This window comes from Carlito syrichta, unplaced genomic scaffold (assembly GCF_000164805.1).
Source record: "Carlito syrichta isolate Samal-C Ts95f unplaced genomic scaffold, Tarsius_syrichta-2.0.1 Scaffold288918, whole genome shotgun sequence".
Lineage (NCBI taxonomy): Eukaryota > Metazoa > Chordata > Mammalia > Primates > Tarsiidae > Carlito > Carlito syrichta.
The window spans coordinates 429,562-444,632 of NW_007233014.1; the positions used below are offsets into that span (position 1 = coordinate 429,562).

The following is a 15,071-nucleotide window of genomic DNA, read 5'->3' on the forward strand; positions in this document are numbered from 1 at the left end:
CCAATTTAAACTCCAGAATTAAAAAGAAAATAAATTGAGCCACATACCCTGCAGTTCACCCATGTAAAGTGTACAGTTTGGTGGTTTTTTGTATATTTATGGAACTGTGCAGCCATTACCACAGTTTTCATCACCCCAGAAAGAAACACTGTACTCATACTCATTAGCTATCCTTCCCGCTCCCCTTTTCCCTTGTTTCCCATGCCTTAGGCTGGGGGTCCTCCACCCCCAGGGACTAGTAGGCAAGGGATCTAGGTTGCATACTCCTTATGAGAATCTAATGCCTGATGATCCCTTCCCCCTGGTCTGTGGAAAAATTATCTTCCACAAAACTGGTCCCTGATGCTAAAAAGTTTGGGGACTGCTATCCTAGGCAACCATCAGTCTACTTCTGCGGATTTGCCTGTTCTGGGCATTTGGTATATATATGAAATCATATGATTTGTGGACCTCTGTGATTGGCTTCTTTCACTTACCATGATGCTTTCAAGATCCACCCATGTTGGAGCATGTGTCAGTGCATTTCTTTTTACGGCTGAATGACAGTCTTCTATACTTACAGGCCACATTTTATTAATCATATTTTATTCATCAGTTGATGGTGAACTTTAGAATTTAAGCTAGTTCATATTTGCTTTAATTTCCAACATGATCCTTTCCCTTTTATTGGAAGTTAAACAAGTACATACCTCAACAGACTACCCAGAGCCAGGCATTGGGTCAAGTTGACTTTAGAATTCATGGTTTCTGAACCACTAAAGACTTGAAAAACTCAGTAAAACCAGTAACTATTTCTAGTTACGCTCACTCCTTCTGTAGGTTGGCTGAGGACTAGGTTATTTCCAGTGGCTTAACCTTGCCCCTGATGTGTGCCACCTCTTTTGTTTTCATTTTCCACTCTGGTGGTAGTCCTGGAAGCTGAGGTAATCAGTCAGGCGATAGGCACTAGGTTGTGATCGGATGATGTCATTTCCAGCCTGGGGAGTCTTTTTGTTTTGCGTTTGACTTTCTTATTTGTCACTGTTTTGATGATGGTTTTTACCTGTTGTAAACATTAATCCCAGGTGTGTTACATTCTAGAGACAGAAAAATTTGCTTTGTCCAGATACGCTACACCCTCTCTGCCCGCATCATGGTGGATGTGGCCCAAGGCAGAGTTTCTCTGCTCAGGGTAGACCTAGCCTGGGTCAGCTGCTTTGTCATCAGTTCTGATCACTACCTTCCAGGGCTGTTTATGACATTAGTGTCCCTTAAGTACTTTAAGGAGAAAATTTTCAAAGAAAACCTGAATTTTTGCCTTTATTGGCTGCACATGTTACACATATGAAGATGATTTTCACTTTGCAAAGTAGGGAACCCTCGGCAGTCTTTAAGAGAACCCTAAAACCTAAGTGGTGTTTCAGAGTCATCTAAATAAGAGAACATAGAGCCTATTATTCTTATTCTGGGCTCTAGATTTTGGCATGTGGGTCCATTCATTTATTGGTGGGAAGAAATGGGAGCAAATGGGGTTGATCCCTTCAATTCATGTGTGTGCTATCTCTGGTGCCTTCTATGTGCATGCACCTCTTCCTTCCCCTTCCTCTCCCTCCTCCTCTCCTCTTCTCCCGTCTCCTGTTCTTTCTCTCACTCCCTCTCCCTGCACACACAGTTTCAAGCCTTTCTCCTTTGCTCAGAAGGCCTCTTTAACATAATTGTTACTGATAGAGACATAGATGTCGGAGCAGGAGACAATCAAATTCTTGAATGGCGCGGGAAATACCTCATCCCAGACCCCTGTGCCATGACTCTGCCTCCCTTGGATTGGCTATAGTATGATTGTTTCTGTGGGGATACAATGGAGGCAAGTGTCATTTTTGGAACCAGGGGTGTCAGTGAATGGAACTGGCAAGTCTTTTCCCACATTTTCTTGTGTGTTTCCATTCTGAGTGAGATGGTGTCAAGATTGAATCTGCCTGTGGCAATCCATTGTTTTTGGATATTTATATCTTTATATCCTTCCAATGTGGTTCCTCCTTTCATAATGTCTGGAAAGAACTTTAAAATTTTTTTTCAGTTATTTCAATTTAGAACATTTTTATGCAATTCAGTGTTTATGACGTCTCTTAACCAAAATGGTTTGTTTTCATAAACACCCGAGAAGGTTTAAATAACGTTTTCTCATAAATTAGCCCTTGTTTGCACAATTATTCAGTTATTGCATCAGGAAGGCCTTCTGGAGTTTGATGTTGTCAGGAAATATATTAGCAGAAAACAGTATGTTATTATCTAATGCTAATAATTGGTGAGTTGAAATGAGAAAAGAGGATATGTAATTGGGGTTCCTGTGGCTAACGAGATGTGAATTATGAAAACATTTCCAGGAGAAATTCCAGGGTTGTTCTAGAAACCTGTTATTTGCATTTTAAAACATTTGATTCCTTCCTATTGATAGGAAGGAGGCTGCTATTTATCAACATTGCTTTCTTTTTTCAGAGCCCAGTAATCTGAATTTCCTGTTATCTCAGTGCCCTGACATATCCAGCCCCTGTGTTGTCTTTACAACCTCTCGGTCCCATTTTAGATTGCTTATTGTCTTTTGGTAGCAGATATGTTGGTTTTAAGGCCCTATTCTCCCTCTTGGCCCCTTGATTCTGCTCAGTGATGTTCACGGTGCACCACACAAACCAACATTACTTCCCAAAGGCTTCTGGGAGAAGGAGCTTTCCTTCAGCACACATTTCATCACAGGCATGACCTCGTGTTTACTTTATTAACTAGATTCACAAAGCCTGTGGTTCTTGACCCTGATCTTATGCCTCACATTCTTCCATAACCGATCATTGCTGAGTAAGGTGGATGGGCTTATATGTTACGCTTGAGCCCATGAATCAACTCCTGTTCTCTCACAGCCATTGATGAGCATGGTGTGCCAGACTGGCTGGCTATTTGCTTGTCTAGAAAGATTACACTGTTGAGGACAGGGACTCTCAGTTCCATTTGAGAATAGCAGATATGAAGGCTGCAGAGAGAAACTTCTTTTTCCACCTGCTTGAGGTCACATCGCATCTCATCACTGTCTTCAGAAACAAATGGGGGCAATGCACTGGTGTCCATTAGTTTATGGATGTCCCCAGAATTAGGTTTGCCTTTTAAAAGACTTCATTTAGTGTTAGCCAGGCCTGCTAGAACTTTGTTTTGCAAGGCTTGGTTAATGTCTCAGATCTGGATAATGTGTCAGTATACCACTTCACCTTTCTGACTTTCATCCTAGTAAAACCTTGACTTCACATACAGAGCTAATTTAGTATTGATATCAGTTAAAAAGTAAAAGTATCTTTTTAATTAAAAATTACCCAGATAACGCTTCTTTTATAAAAACTTTGTCCCAAACTTGCAAAAAATAATTATTTTGTACCCACTTTTTTTTCAATGTCTATGATATCATAGTGGGAAAAAAAAATCTTATTTCTAGCTTCTCAGTATTTGATAGGCAGTCCTCCAACGCCCACAGGAAAAAAAAGGCTAACAAAACTTTTTAAACCAATGCTTACCTTTTGAATGATGCTTTAAATTTCTGTTCATGATTCCATGTGCTAGAATACTTTTTCTTGTTCATGTAGAACTTATATCCAGTAAAAGAAATCTGATAACGTGTATGTTGCCTTTTCTTCCTGAATATAACTTATTTTGGTAAATATATAATGGCCATGTCCAAAAATTGAAGCACTTTGCTTCTGTGCATGCAGACTCAAGAACCTAATGGATCCTCTCTTCTGTGTTCTGCCGGCCCTGCAGAGGCAGAGCACATTGGAGGTAGACACGGTCCTTAGACATCATCCAGTAGCAAGTACCCCACGCTACGTGACGAACTGAGCTCCAGGGGTTGGTTCAGAGAGCACACTGGTTAGTGGGGGTGAGGGTGACACTGAGGCCCCACGCTATGCCTGTGCTGAGGTTATGGAGGGGAGGGGTGAACAGTGCTTTGTTCAGGTAAGTATAAAGGTGGCCTCTTTGCGTGCTATTTTACCTTTTGTTTGGATGCTTGTCCTTTTCTCACTAAGTTCAGATCCTTGAAGGCCAAGGCAAATTTCATCTCTACATCCCTCCAGTGCAAAGATGGTGGTTATATTCCAACTCATGCCAGCTCCCAGCAGGGTGGCTAAGTGACTTATGTGTGGTAAGGGACCTGTACATCCTCTAGGACATTGCCCTCCACATATGACCAATACCCTCCTACCTCCACACACACACACAGACATGTATGTGTATACACATGTGCCTTGTTACTCGCACATACTCATATTTTTAAAAAATAATAATGAAGAAAAAACGACTGCATACATTTCCCACATCAGAGATGAAATTCTGGTTTGGGGAAGAAATGGGCTGGGCTCATCTTTTATGACAAAAAAGGTAGCTTGTCTGGAACCCTGATTACAGATTTGTTTTTTTGCATCTGTGTTGTTTGACAACACATTTCAAATGTAATTAGTTCCTATCAAAGTTACCTCACCTTCAGAGGTGAGAATTATTGATGGTGCTTAAAGCCAGATCAACATGACCTGTAAAGACCTTACCTCTCTCTCCAAGATATGTGGGATTTGTTTTTTTGGTGTCCTTGCTTGTACACACACACACACACACACACACACACACACACACACACACACACATACATACACACGAGTCAATAAAAGATATGAGAATTTTACTCTCCCATTGATTTGTTAAAAATTGTCATTTCACTTTTTTTTTGGTGTAATAACTCTTGTCAGTGTTTTTCTTTCTAATGGATTTCTCATTCTTCCAAAGATGTTGCATTTTCTTTCTTTCTTTCTTTCTTTCTTTTTTTTTTTTTTTGAGTTGGAGTCTCACTCTGTCACCCAGACTGGAGTGCAGTGGCCGCTCCCAGCCACCACAGCCTCAACCTGCTGGGCTCCAGCGATCCTTCTGCCTCAGCCTTCCACGTAGCTGGAACTACAGGCGCGTGCTACCACGCCTGGCTAATTTTTTTGATTTTATTGTAGAGATGAGGTCTCACCAAGTTGCCCAGGTGGGTCTCGAATCCGTGGGCTCAGGCAATCCACCCACCACAGCCTCCCAAAGTGCTGGGATTATAGACCGAGTCACCGCGCCCGGCTAGATGTTGCATTTTCAAAAGAAAAATCCTTCCAATTATGCATAGAACCTGGGTTTTAGTTTTAACTCTTTTCTCGCTGTGTGGTCCTGGATAAGTCCTTTACATTTAGACTTGAGGGTTGAAAAAAAAATCCTAAAAAATTAGATTAGGTGATTCTAAGACTCATTCCATTTAAAAAATCTTATCTCTTTTGAAGACCCACAAATAATCCTTTCCCTCTTGCTGTGGAGGAAAAAACACAATAAAAATGTATTAGGCTTCTCCAGAGACACAAAACCAATTGGATGTATCTTGCCATATAGATTTATTATAAGGAATTGGCTCACACAGTTGTGGAATCCCGTAACGTGTGCAGTCAAGTTCCATGATCCGTAGCTGACGAGCTGGAGACCCAGGAGAGTTGATGGTGCAGTGCTAGTCCAAGTCCAAAGGCCCACGGACCAGTAGAGCTAGTGATCTAATTCCTGATCTAAGGCCAGTAGGCTTGAGACCCAGGAAGAGATCATTTTATAGTTCAAGTTCAAAACCAAGAAAAAAACTGCTGTTTCATCTAGAAGGTAGTTACTTAGGAGAAATTCCTCTTTATTTTGGGGAAGGGTCACCTTTTGCTCTATTCAGGCCTTCAACTAATTAGATGAACCCCAGCTACTATAGAGAAAGGCAACTGTTTTATTCAGTGTATCCATTTAAGTGTTAATCTCATCCAAAAACACCCTCACAGAAACATCCAGAATAATGTTTAACCAAATATCTGGGCACCCTGCGATCCGATCAAACTGATATATAAAATTAAACATCACACCAAACTTTTCTGCAGCAAATGTAAAGCTTTTGCCTTTTTCTTCCTGCCTTAGAAGTTGGTTCTGATTTTTCAACAGTCAACAGATGTTGGCCAAGTTCACTCTGATATTATTTCACATAAAATCTTTATCTCTGGAGGTTTTAGTATTTTTAGGGTTTTTGTTTTTTAAATACTACCTGGCTCCTTCTATACTTTTTCATTTATTTTTCCTGGCAGAACAATTTGTACTTTCTAGCTTATTGGATTCTGTTCTGTGGCAGCCACACTTGAATATTGTCTAGCTAGTTGTTGCAGGGGGCAATAAACACATAAGGATGCACCAGATACCGCTATGACTTTTGGGGTGGCACACCTTGATTCTTGATCCACGTGGCCATATTTAGAACTGCTAGCACACTATGTCATCAGGTCCTGAGCCTCCCGTGAGGCTCAAATCTGCCAGTTCTTGTCTGTCTGCCTTCTCTCTTGACATGATATGGTCTCATAGCTTTACATTCACCAGGAGAGATGCTCTGACACAAATAAGTAGAGGTTCTGGAGAAAGTCAGGAGACAGATTTTAGCACTGCTAATTACTTGTGGCCTGCACTTTCTGGAACCTGTATGTTCATGGAGACCACATCTTAAAACAGAATCGGCGTCACCAGCGGGACACTAGAGAGAAGGGGGCCCACAGGGCAGTTCCAGCAGGTGTGTGGTTGATGAAGGTCCTCCTCCCCCTCCCCCAGAGACTGACCACAAGCTGCGTTCATTCTTATTTCAAGTAGTATCAAAGGCTTACTCTAGTACTTTGCCTTGTGGCAACCCCCTCATCATGTCAGGAGCCTGAAACTCACGCAGCCCTCATTTACCTTTTTCTGGGACTATCTCCAGTTTTTTCCACATAACCACTTGATTCAAGGATAGACAGTTATTGAGCTCAGTCTGACTGAGGTGACTAGACTGCTTCAGTCCAAATTTTCTTCTGTCTTTTCAAACCCAGTGCAGAATGGCCTCAGCAACATGAGTGTATTGACCCATAACTGAGAAATCTAGAGGTGGTGGGCATCAGGCATAGCTAGATCCAGAGTCCCAAGTACCAGTATCGTCTCCCTTCAGTTTTTGGCTCTGCTGTCCTCCAAGTTGATTTCACTACAGAGGGCCTTATTCAGGTCATGAGAGATCTGATCTTTCCCCACAAGTCTGTGACCGTGATTCTGAGCCACAGTTTATGGTAAGGAGTTTCAGTGTACTGAGTAGCCTTGGAACGAGTAAACTTGCCCACCTCTGAAGCTGTGGTAGGGTTCACACCACCTAAACTACAGGACTGGAGAGTCAGGGTGATGCCTTCTAAAGAATTCACAGTGTTGTTAACAGAAAAATCATGAGTGGGTGCTGAGCAGAAAACTGAAGATGTCTAGCTTGTTGTCTTTAGTGTTGAAGAGTTTTTGTTTGTTTGTTTTAAGGAAGACTTTGAGTCTTTGAGAAAAAAAAAAGACATAGCTCTTCTCATGGCACAAAATGATTTTGTAGTTGTATATATTTGATTTTTTTTTAAAAGACATCTGATACCCCTTACAATTTGAAAGACTTTTGTGTTCTATAAGAGGATTGGAAATGAATAATTAAGGATATTAGAATAAACAGAGAAGCAGGGTGGGCCCATCAGATAAAGTGGGGGCTTAGGTTAATTCCTTAAGTTCAAAGCTGGTAGCTCCTAATGGGTTGGTAGACATGACCTGCACAGCTGGCTCTGAGGTTCCCAGGCATGGAAGAATATCTCACAAGACACGATCCTCTGTAAGAGTACAGGCCATGAGGACTTGGCTATGGGAGATAATAAAGATGGTGGGGCAATGGCAGTCATAGATGTATTTCTTTCCCAAACTCCTCCTCTAGTAGGCCACTTGCCCTTGACAACCCTGCCTCTTTGCTCTCAGCATTGTATTAGGAAACAAAGTCAGGAGACAAGTATTAAGCCTCCATGGTACTAGGTTCCTTCTAGAAATAATTGGAGGGCTAACTGAGTCATCTCTGTGGAAGGCAGTAAGGTGAGTCAGAGCAATGGTGAGGTAGAATAGGATCACGTTAGTTGTAAAATTGGGCTGATCTCTCTACTGCACTCGTGCTTGTAGGATGACTCATGCTCCTGTTTACTGTGGAGAAAGGCAGGGTTCAAGACTCTGCTTCCCAGACGGAGACCAGAGAACTCCAGGGGTAGAGAACCAGTACTCCATCTGGTGCACGGCTGCCCTTCCTGGGGGGCAGATCTTTGGACTTCTGGCAGGTGCTAGCTCTCAAAGTCCAGACAAAGGGTCAGCTGCAGCCAGCACAGGCCCTGTAGTAGTTCCAGGTTGGGGGGACACTGGCAGAGTGAGCTCTCTTTTTGGGAGCTCACTCTGCCTGTGTATGGTTTTCATCCACCCGGATAAACATAGGGTTCATGGGAATACCAGGTACCGTGGTAACTATGTAAATTGCTCTAAAGATGTGGCTGCTGTTTTATAAATTTGTCCTTTATTTTCATCAATTTCCTGTCTTCCAGAGTCTTCAATACTCATGATGTTCATTCTGATAGTTAGTGAATATCAGAACATATAAGATACTGAGTATTGTCCTCACTGGAGAAAGCATGCTAACTGATCTGAAAAATTTGCTCATGGAATTTTCCTTCATATAAAGCTTCTACAAACCAGATTTGACGTGACATATATTCTTTACAGTGAACATAAAGGACATAGATGTTTTCCTTTATTTTTGAATAAGAAAATTAGAATAATGTTTCTTAGCTATGAAATAGCCCTTTTCGGATTCCAGGTTGCCTTTTACAGCCCTAAAGTCTCTACCCAGTTTCAAGAGCCATAGTAAACATCCAGACAGGCCAGTGGGGCTATATGGCAGCCATCTACATGAGTTGACTGAGACCTGGTCTGTATTTCCCCCTCTGCCATGTACTAGCTGTGTGACCTTGGGCATGCTCTTTACCGTCTCTGAGTCAGTTTCCTCCTCTATGAAATGGGCGTGATACTACCTACCTACTGCATAGAGTGGCCGTGGGGAATAGTGGAGCAGCAGGCACACTCCTGTTGAGGGCCCCAGGCAGGACAGGCTGTCTGTAAACTCTAGCACCTCTTGTGATAGGGTTTGAAATTCAAATTAGCACCCAAGATATATGCTACCTGATCTTGCAAGGTGTTCACATGTAGTTACGTCTCTCAAAAGACTATAGTCGGCCAAAAGAAAAGGTGTTAGTTAAGACAGATCAGCTGGGCATGGTGGGAGGCTGAAGAAAGAGGATCGCTTGATCCCAGGAGTTCGAGTCCAGCCTGGGCAACAAAGGAAGACCCCATGTCTTAATTTAAAAAATAAAAAATAAAAAAAGGATCAGATCCTCAAACCGCTGAAGTATTAGGTGGAACCATATGTAATTGCATTTTTGTAGGGCAGAAATATCAGCAATTTCACGTGGTTCAAACTAATAGAAGATTCAGTCAGGTAAGTTGAGAGAGAAAATGCTAGCTAGCTGCCTCTCTTGAGGCTCAGAGAAAGGAGTGGCCAGGCCCATTAGGTGAATGGTGGGTAGGGACCGGGGTAACATGACAGGAAGGCTGCATGGAAGAGGTTGTGTTTCAGATGCTATAGAGGGGACCTCGAGCTGGACAGGCAGATGTTGCTAGAGGGGACCCCAAGCTGGATGGGAGGGAGGTGAAAGAGTTCTGGGTTCGTGTTGGGAACCATAATTATTCTCTTTTGGAGCTTTTAGAGTGAGGAATGTGGGGTAGGTTAAAGAGTCAGGTGTGTACCTTGGTGACTGCTCCCCCTCCCTCCCAAGCCTCACTCTGTTCCCCTTTCTTCCTGGCAGCAGAGCCCCCTCCCTTGCTGCACTCAGGGACATGACTGTCAGCACTTCTACCCCCCCTCAGACTTCACTGTCAGCACTCAAGTCTTCAGGGACATGAAAAGGAGCCACTCCTTACAAAAAGTTGGGGAGCCCTGGTGTGTGGAGGTAGGTCTCGGAGCAGAATGACGGTATGAGACAAGCTAGCTCTGAAATGAAACCACCCATCCAAAGTTTACCTCTCGCTAGGGCAGGGCCCGACTGCCATGATCCCTGAGTTCCTGTTGGGTCACTGTCATCTTGGGTGCCATGATGTCTGGGTATGGTGACCACTGATAGGGATATCATGGCCATAAAAATGCCGGTTTACAAGGAGAGGGTGGAGGGTGGTACCTCTGTGAATCCAAGGTATCTGGCGCCCAGTGAAGGCCACATGATCCGTTGTCACACATGGCCTCCATGAAGATGATGAGCAGCACATTATTCCATTCAGCTTGGCCCCAAGTAGCAATTTCCTGGGACTCTGCACAGCTACAGTAGAAGAGAAGTTATTACTTCAACTTTGCCTTTGTCATTGGTAATTTAGAACTTACAGAATTTCTTTTAAAATTCAGGGTCTGAACCGGGTACAGTGGCTCATGCCTATAATCCCAGCACTTTGAGATGCTGAGGTGAGAGGATTGCCTGAGTCCATAGGTTCAAGACCAGGCTGGGCAACCTGACGAGACCTCATCTCTACAATAAATCAAAAAATTAGCCAGGCATGGTGGCGCATCCTGTAGTTCCAGCTACTTGGAAGGCTGAGGCGGAAGGATCACTTGAGCCTAGCAGGTGGAGGCTGCGGTGGCTCTGAGCGTGCCACTGCACTCCAGCCTGGACGACAGAGTGAGACTCCAACTCAAAAAGAAAAAGAAAAAAATTCAGGGTCCTGAAAAAATGCCCACTTCTCCGCAACACCACCTACCAGAGGCAGCCGTGAATGGCTTTTCTCACACATGTTGTTCTTCAAGGACAGGAAGCATTGTTAATTTCCCTTAAATAATTCAATACAATGTCAATACCCCTCACTGCTCAGTGCTTGAGAGCGACAGCTCTCTTCAAATTAGTAGTCCCAAAGAATAAAGAACATCTAGAACATGCTTTTATCTTCAGAAAAGCAAAAGTCAATGTAGATAACAAATTTTAAAGGAAGTCTTAGATTTAAACAGCAAATGATTTTGTACTAATGTTACCTTTTAAAAAAGTGAATATATAAGCCAATTAGTAAAGCCTCTGTCTTTAAAAGCATTTCTTCTCTCCCTACTAGGTGCTGTGCTGTGTGTATAGGGACAGAAGGCACAGTTCCCTCTAGTAGGCAGAGACCTAGGGTATGTGATATACGTACATATATCTTGCCATTGGAGAGAGATAATTGGAGTAAGTAATCTTGAAAAGCTTGTTATTACTTTAGGAAATACTAAATAGCTATTTAAGAGAACCAGAAACAGGTAGGAAAACATATAGAAAAAACTGTAAATACTCGTATTTTTATTACCTGTTGATAATCTCTTAATATTTGTGTGCATTTCTTTCTAGTCATTCATGTGCATACACTTTAAAAATGTCTCAAAATTGAGATTGTGCCTTACAAAGTATTGCATTGAAGGAATCCACTTTTAACACCAGGGACACTTCTCTCCACCATACTATGTCTTTGTTTTGTTTTGTAACTTCCGGAACTAAAGTCAGTGTCCCTTGAAAATCCTCTGGTCTAACCATTCCCTGTTAGCCAGATATGGACAAAACTGAACATGTTTCCAGAGTCTTTTCAACTCTTTCCTCTCTTGCCTCTGACCACGTGTGCTCTTGAACCACGCCTGTCTCCTGATTACCTGGAGCTGGTGTGTGTATAAAGGCCGTGCCCTTTAACTGGTCTTGGTCTGACAAAGCAGAGAGGCCACCTCCTCTCTGCGGTCATCATGGCCTGGTGGCAGCTTTTTCCGGCAGCCTCTTAATGGTTCAGCTTTTAAGAAGCGAAGCTGTTCGTTCTGACTAGCAACGATGAGGCCACAGGAACCTGGCTATTTCCCCACCAGGGCCTGGCAAATGGGAACTCATTACTCTTTGGTCAGTGGGAGGAGGCAGTTAAAGAACCAGGTGCCCACTTTGAGTATGAGGAAAACGAAGCAGAAAGGCAGGCTGGGTTTCTTCTTTATAACTCAGGATCCGCAGGAGCCAATTAGATCCCTGGCACCAGTAACTGGGAGCATTCCTCAGCCTTGTCCTCAGGACTGGGGAACATCTCCCAGGGAAGTGCCAAGATAACCACATTAGGTCTAATTCTGTAAGTTGTGAATAGGCCAGATGCAGAGACACCATTTGTAGGCTGTGCCAACTGGGGCAAGTTACCCAACTCCACTGTGCCTCTGTTTCTCCGTCAGTGAAAGGGGCTCACACACATGGGACATCTATAAAGGAGGTGCTTGGTGATAGAGCTGGTGGGCTCAGTCTAGTACAAGCACCCAGGAGGATTCTTGGGAAATCCCACACTGACAATGCATCAGTGTGATGGGCTGGTTACTGTTGAGGTAGCCCAACATAGGTTTCTGTGGAAATTTGCTTGTAACATTCCGAGTACTTGCTACTTCCAGAATTTCAGTAGTGTATGAAAATCCTCATCCATAGCGTAGGAGTGATAGAAGTTGGCTCTGGGGAGTGTGGTGGAAACCTCATATGATTGACAGTCAGGATAACTAAATTTGGGTCCCCTGTTCTGTCAGTTCTTTTGGCAAGGTGCCTCACCCCACTGTGATACAGTTTCTGCATCTGTAAGAAAGAGGTGGTACTAGAAAACCCACCCACCCTGCTCCACTGGGTACCCACAGAGATCCCTTGACCTTAAACACAGGCTTTCTGGGATCCAAGCAGTACTGGACGTCATTTACCTATATTAACTCTTCAGAACCTGGTAGCAACCCTAGGAGGGAAGGACTGGATGATCCCCTTCTACACTTAAAATAACTAAGCTGTAGAGAGATAAAGCAACTTGCTTAAGTTCACACAGCTGAAGTGTGGGAGCTATAACATTGCTGTTAATGAACGGCCATGACTGTAGCCCATCACACTGATGCATTGTCAGTGTGGGATTTCCCAAGAATCCTCCTGGGTGCTTGTACTGAACTGAGCCCACCAGCTGTCTCACCAAGCACTTCCTTTATATATGTCCCATGTGTGTGAGCCCCTTTCACTGACGGAGAAACGGCGGCACAGTGGTCAACAGCCATGGCCGTTGGTTCAGAGCCTCCCATACTAACCATCTTCCACGTGCTCAAGGAGAATGTGTTTGATTCTGTTCTACACCCAGTCTTCTTAGGAGTTGGAGGACTTTTTTTTTTTTTCAAAGATAAAGTCTCACTATGTTGCCCAGGCTGGTCTTGAACTGTTGAGCTCAAGCAATCTTCCCACCTTGGCCTCCCAAAGTTAAGTCCTAGGATTATAGATGTGAGCCGCTGCACCTGGCCTTGGGAGGACATTTTTGATTCAGGATATCCAAGTTCTTACTTTACAAGTATCAGCATTTGGGATACCTTTTACCCAATCCAGATTTAACATTTGCTGTCACTTCTTTCTCTTCTGTAATTCAGCTTGATTTGAACCCTTCAGATCTCTTCCTCTAGGAATCAAGGTTTGTAGGCCAGCTGAGTAAATATGACTAAAAAAGTCAATAGCCACCTGGGCAGGGATGAGTCACTTCTTTCTAGTTAGCTATTCATGTACATTTTAAAGCTAGCCACACAGAGTTATTACATTGGGGCCATTAACAGATTTAATAGTGACAATAGTAGGGTGTGACCCATAGCATAACTGCATTCAGATAAGAGAGTGTTTTTTCCCTTTAATTACTTAGTCAATACCATTTTCACGGAAATACTTGCATACAAACTTCTAAAAAGTTCTTTGTCTAAACCTTCCCCTTATTCCTTGTTTCCTTCCCCTTCAGGGGCTCTGTAAACTTTTCCTGATCAGCGGCTGGGGATTAGGAAGATGGTACACTCTGTCCTTTCTGATTTTTTCGTTGACCTACCCTTTTGCTAGTATTGAGCCTGTTTTTATTTCTTTTTGGGGGGGGTGCTGTGTACGCATGTGTGTGTGTATTTTCAGAAGGGGACATATTACTGCTACTTGCTTATTAACCTCTCAACCTATAAATTTAAGGGGAAAAGACACATGCTAAATTTGCAAAGCTGGTCACATAAACAGGGAGTTAGCCATTTTGGTGAGAGGAAATGAAACTTTTCTTGGGTTTATTAGACCACATCCTATGTGGCTTATTATATGTCTGATTTCTAAAAAGCATGGCATCATGGCCAAAGTTTTATTTTTGCTTGTTAGTCATTTGAAACAAATATAGCTGTTGCTTCATTTCCTGGGTACTTTATTTTTCAGTACATGTTACGTATGGAAAATCTGGATTTACACAATGAAGTGCACTAGAAGGGGAAGTGTTTGCTAATTTATAAATCTCTGTATTATAGCTTTGGTTTACCAAGTATTTTGCTAAACTGCAAACTTTATTTGTCCCCCCCATCCTAGATTATATAAAGAATAAGGGTAAGAAAACAGTAAAAGTACTTCCCAAAGGCAGAGCTAATATTTGGATATACTTCTTCTTAGTCCTTTATAAAATGTGTTTTAAAAAAATCACAGGTAGGCTCATACTGAATATATACTTGTTTTCTGTTCATTTTATATCTCTCGATCGAGAAAAACTTTCCTGTGTATGCCACAAAGACTCTTTGTAAAACTACAAAAGTTATCCATTCTAGAAGTGGTGATAGGTATCGTGTGCTTAGCTATTGTCCCAGTACCCACTAACTGTTTCCAGAGTTCCTCTGTTAGAGAAAGCTCAATTGCATCACTTGTGGCAGAGGGTGTAAGTTGGAAATAGTGAAGACAGAGTGATTCTGGAACATTCCGCAATGCCCTCATGATGTGTGTGACCCCTGGCTTTATGTGTACAGTCTTGGATCATTCTGTGCAAGTGTACCAACACATTCACCGCCCCCTCCAAGCTCCATCCCCCAATTCATGCTCTTCAGTCATGGCAAGTGGGACCACCAGATTATTTTTTTCTTTTTCACATTCTCTGTTTGCAAAGTTTTCGTATTGAAGTCTTCTAGGCTAAATGAGCGCACGGATTTCTTCTGCTGATCAACAGCTCAATAGTGTAAATGGACACTGCAGTGCCTACCTGGGAATTGCAAATGCCTCTGACATTCTCAACACACAGGGAACACAATGTTGTCCAACCGTACTTCTGGTTTTTTTTTTTTTTTTGAGTTGGAATCTTAC

At 42.7% G+C, this 15,071-nt stretch overlaps 1 protein-coding gene across 2 annotated transcripts in view; it reads left to right on the forward strand.

The window, feature by feature from the left end:
- TCF7L2 (transcription factor 7 like 2) overlaps positions 1 to 15,071 on the forward strand; it is a 125,629-nt gene that overhangs the window by 41,821 nt on the left and 68,737 nt on the right. For both annotated transcript variants that reach the window (XM_021710423.1, XM_021710422.1), the window contains exon 2: positions 9,768 to 9,908. In XM_021710423.1, the coding sequence (XP_021566098.1) occupies positions 9,768 to 9,908 (141 nt within the window). The remainder of the gene's footprint in view (positions 1 to 9,767; positions 9,909 to 15,071) is intronic.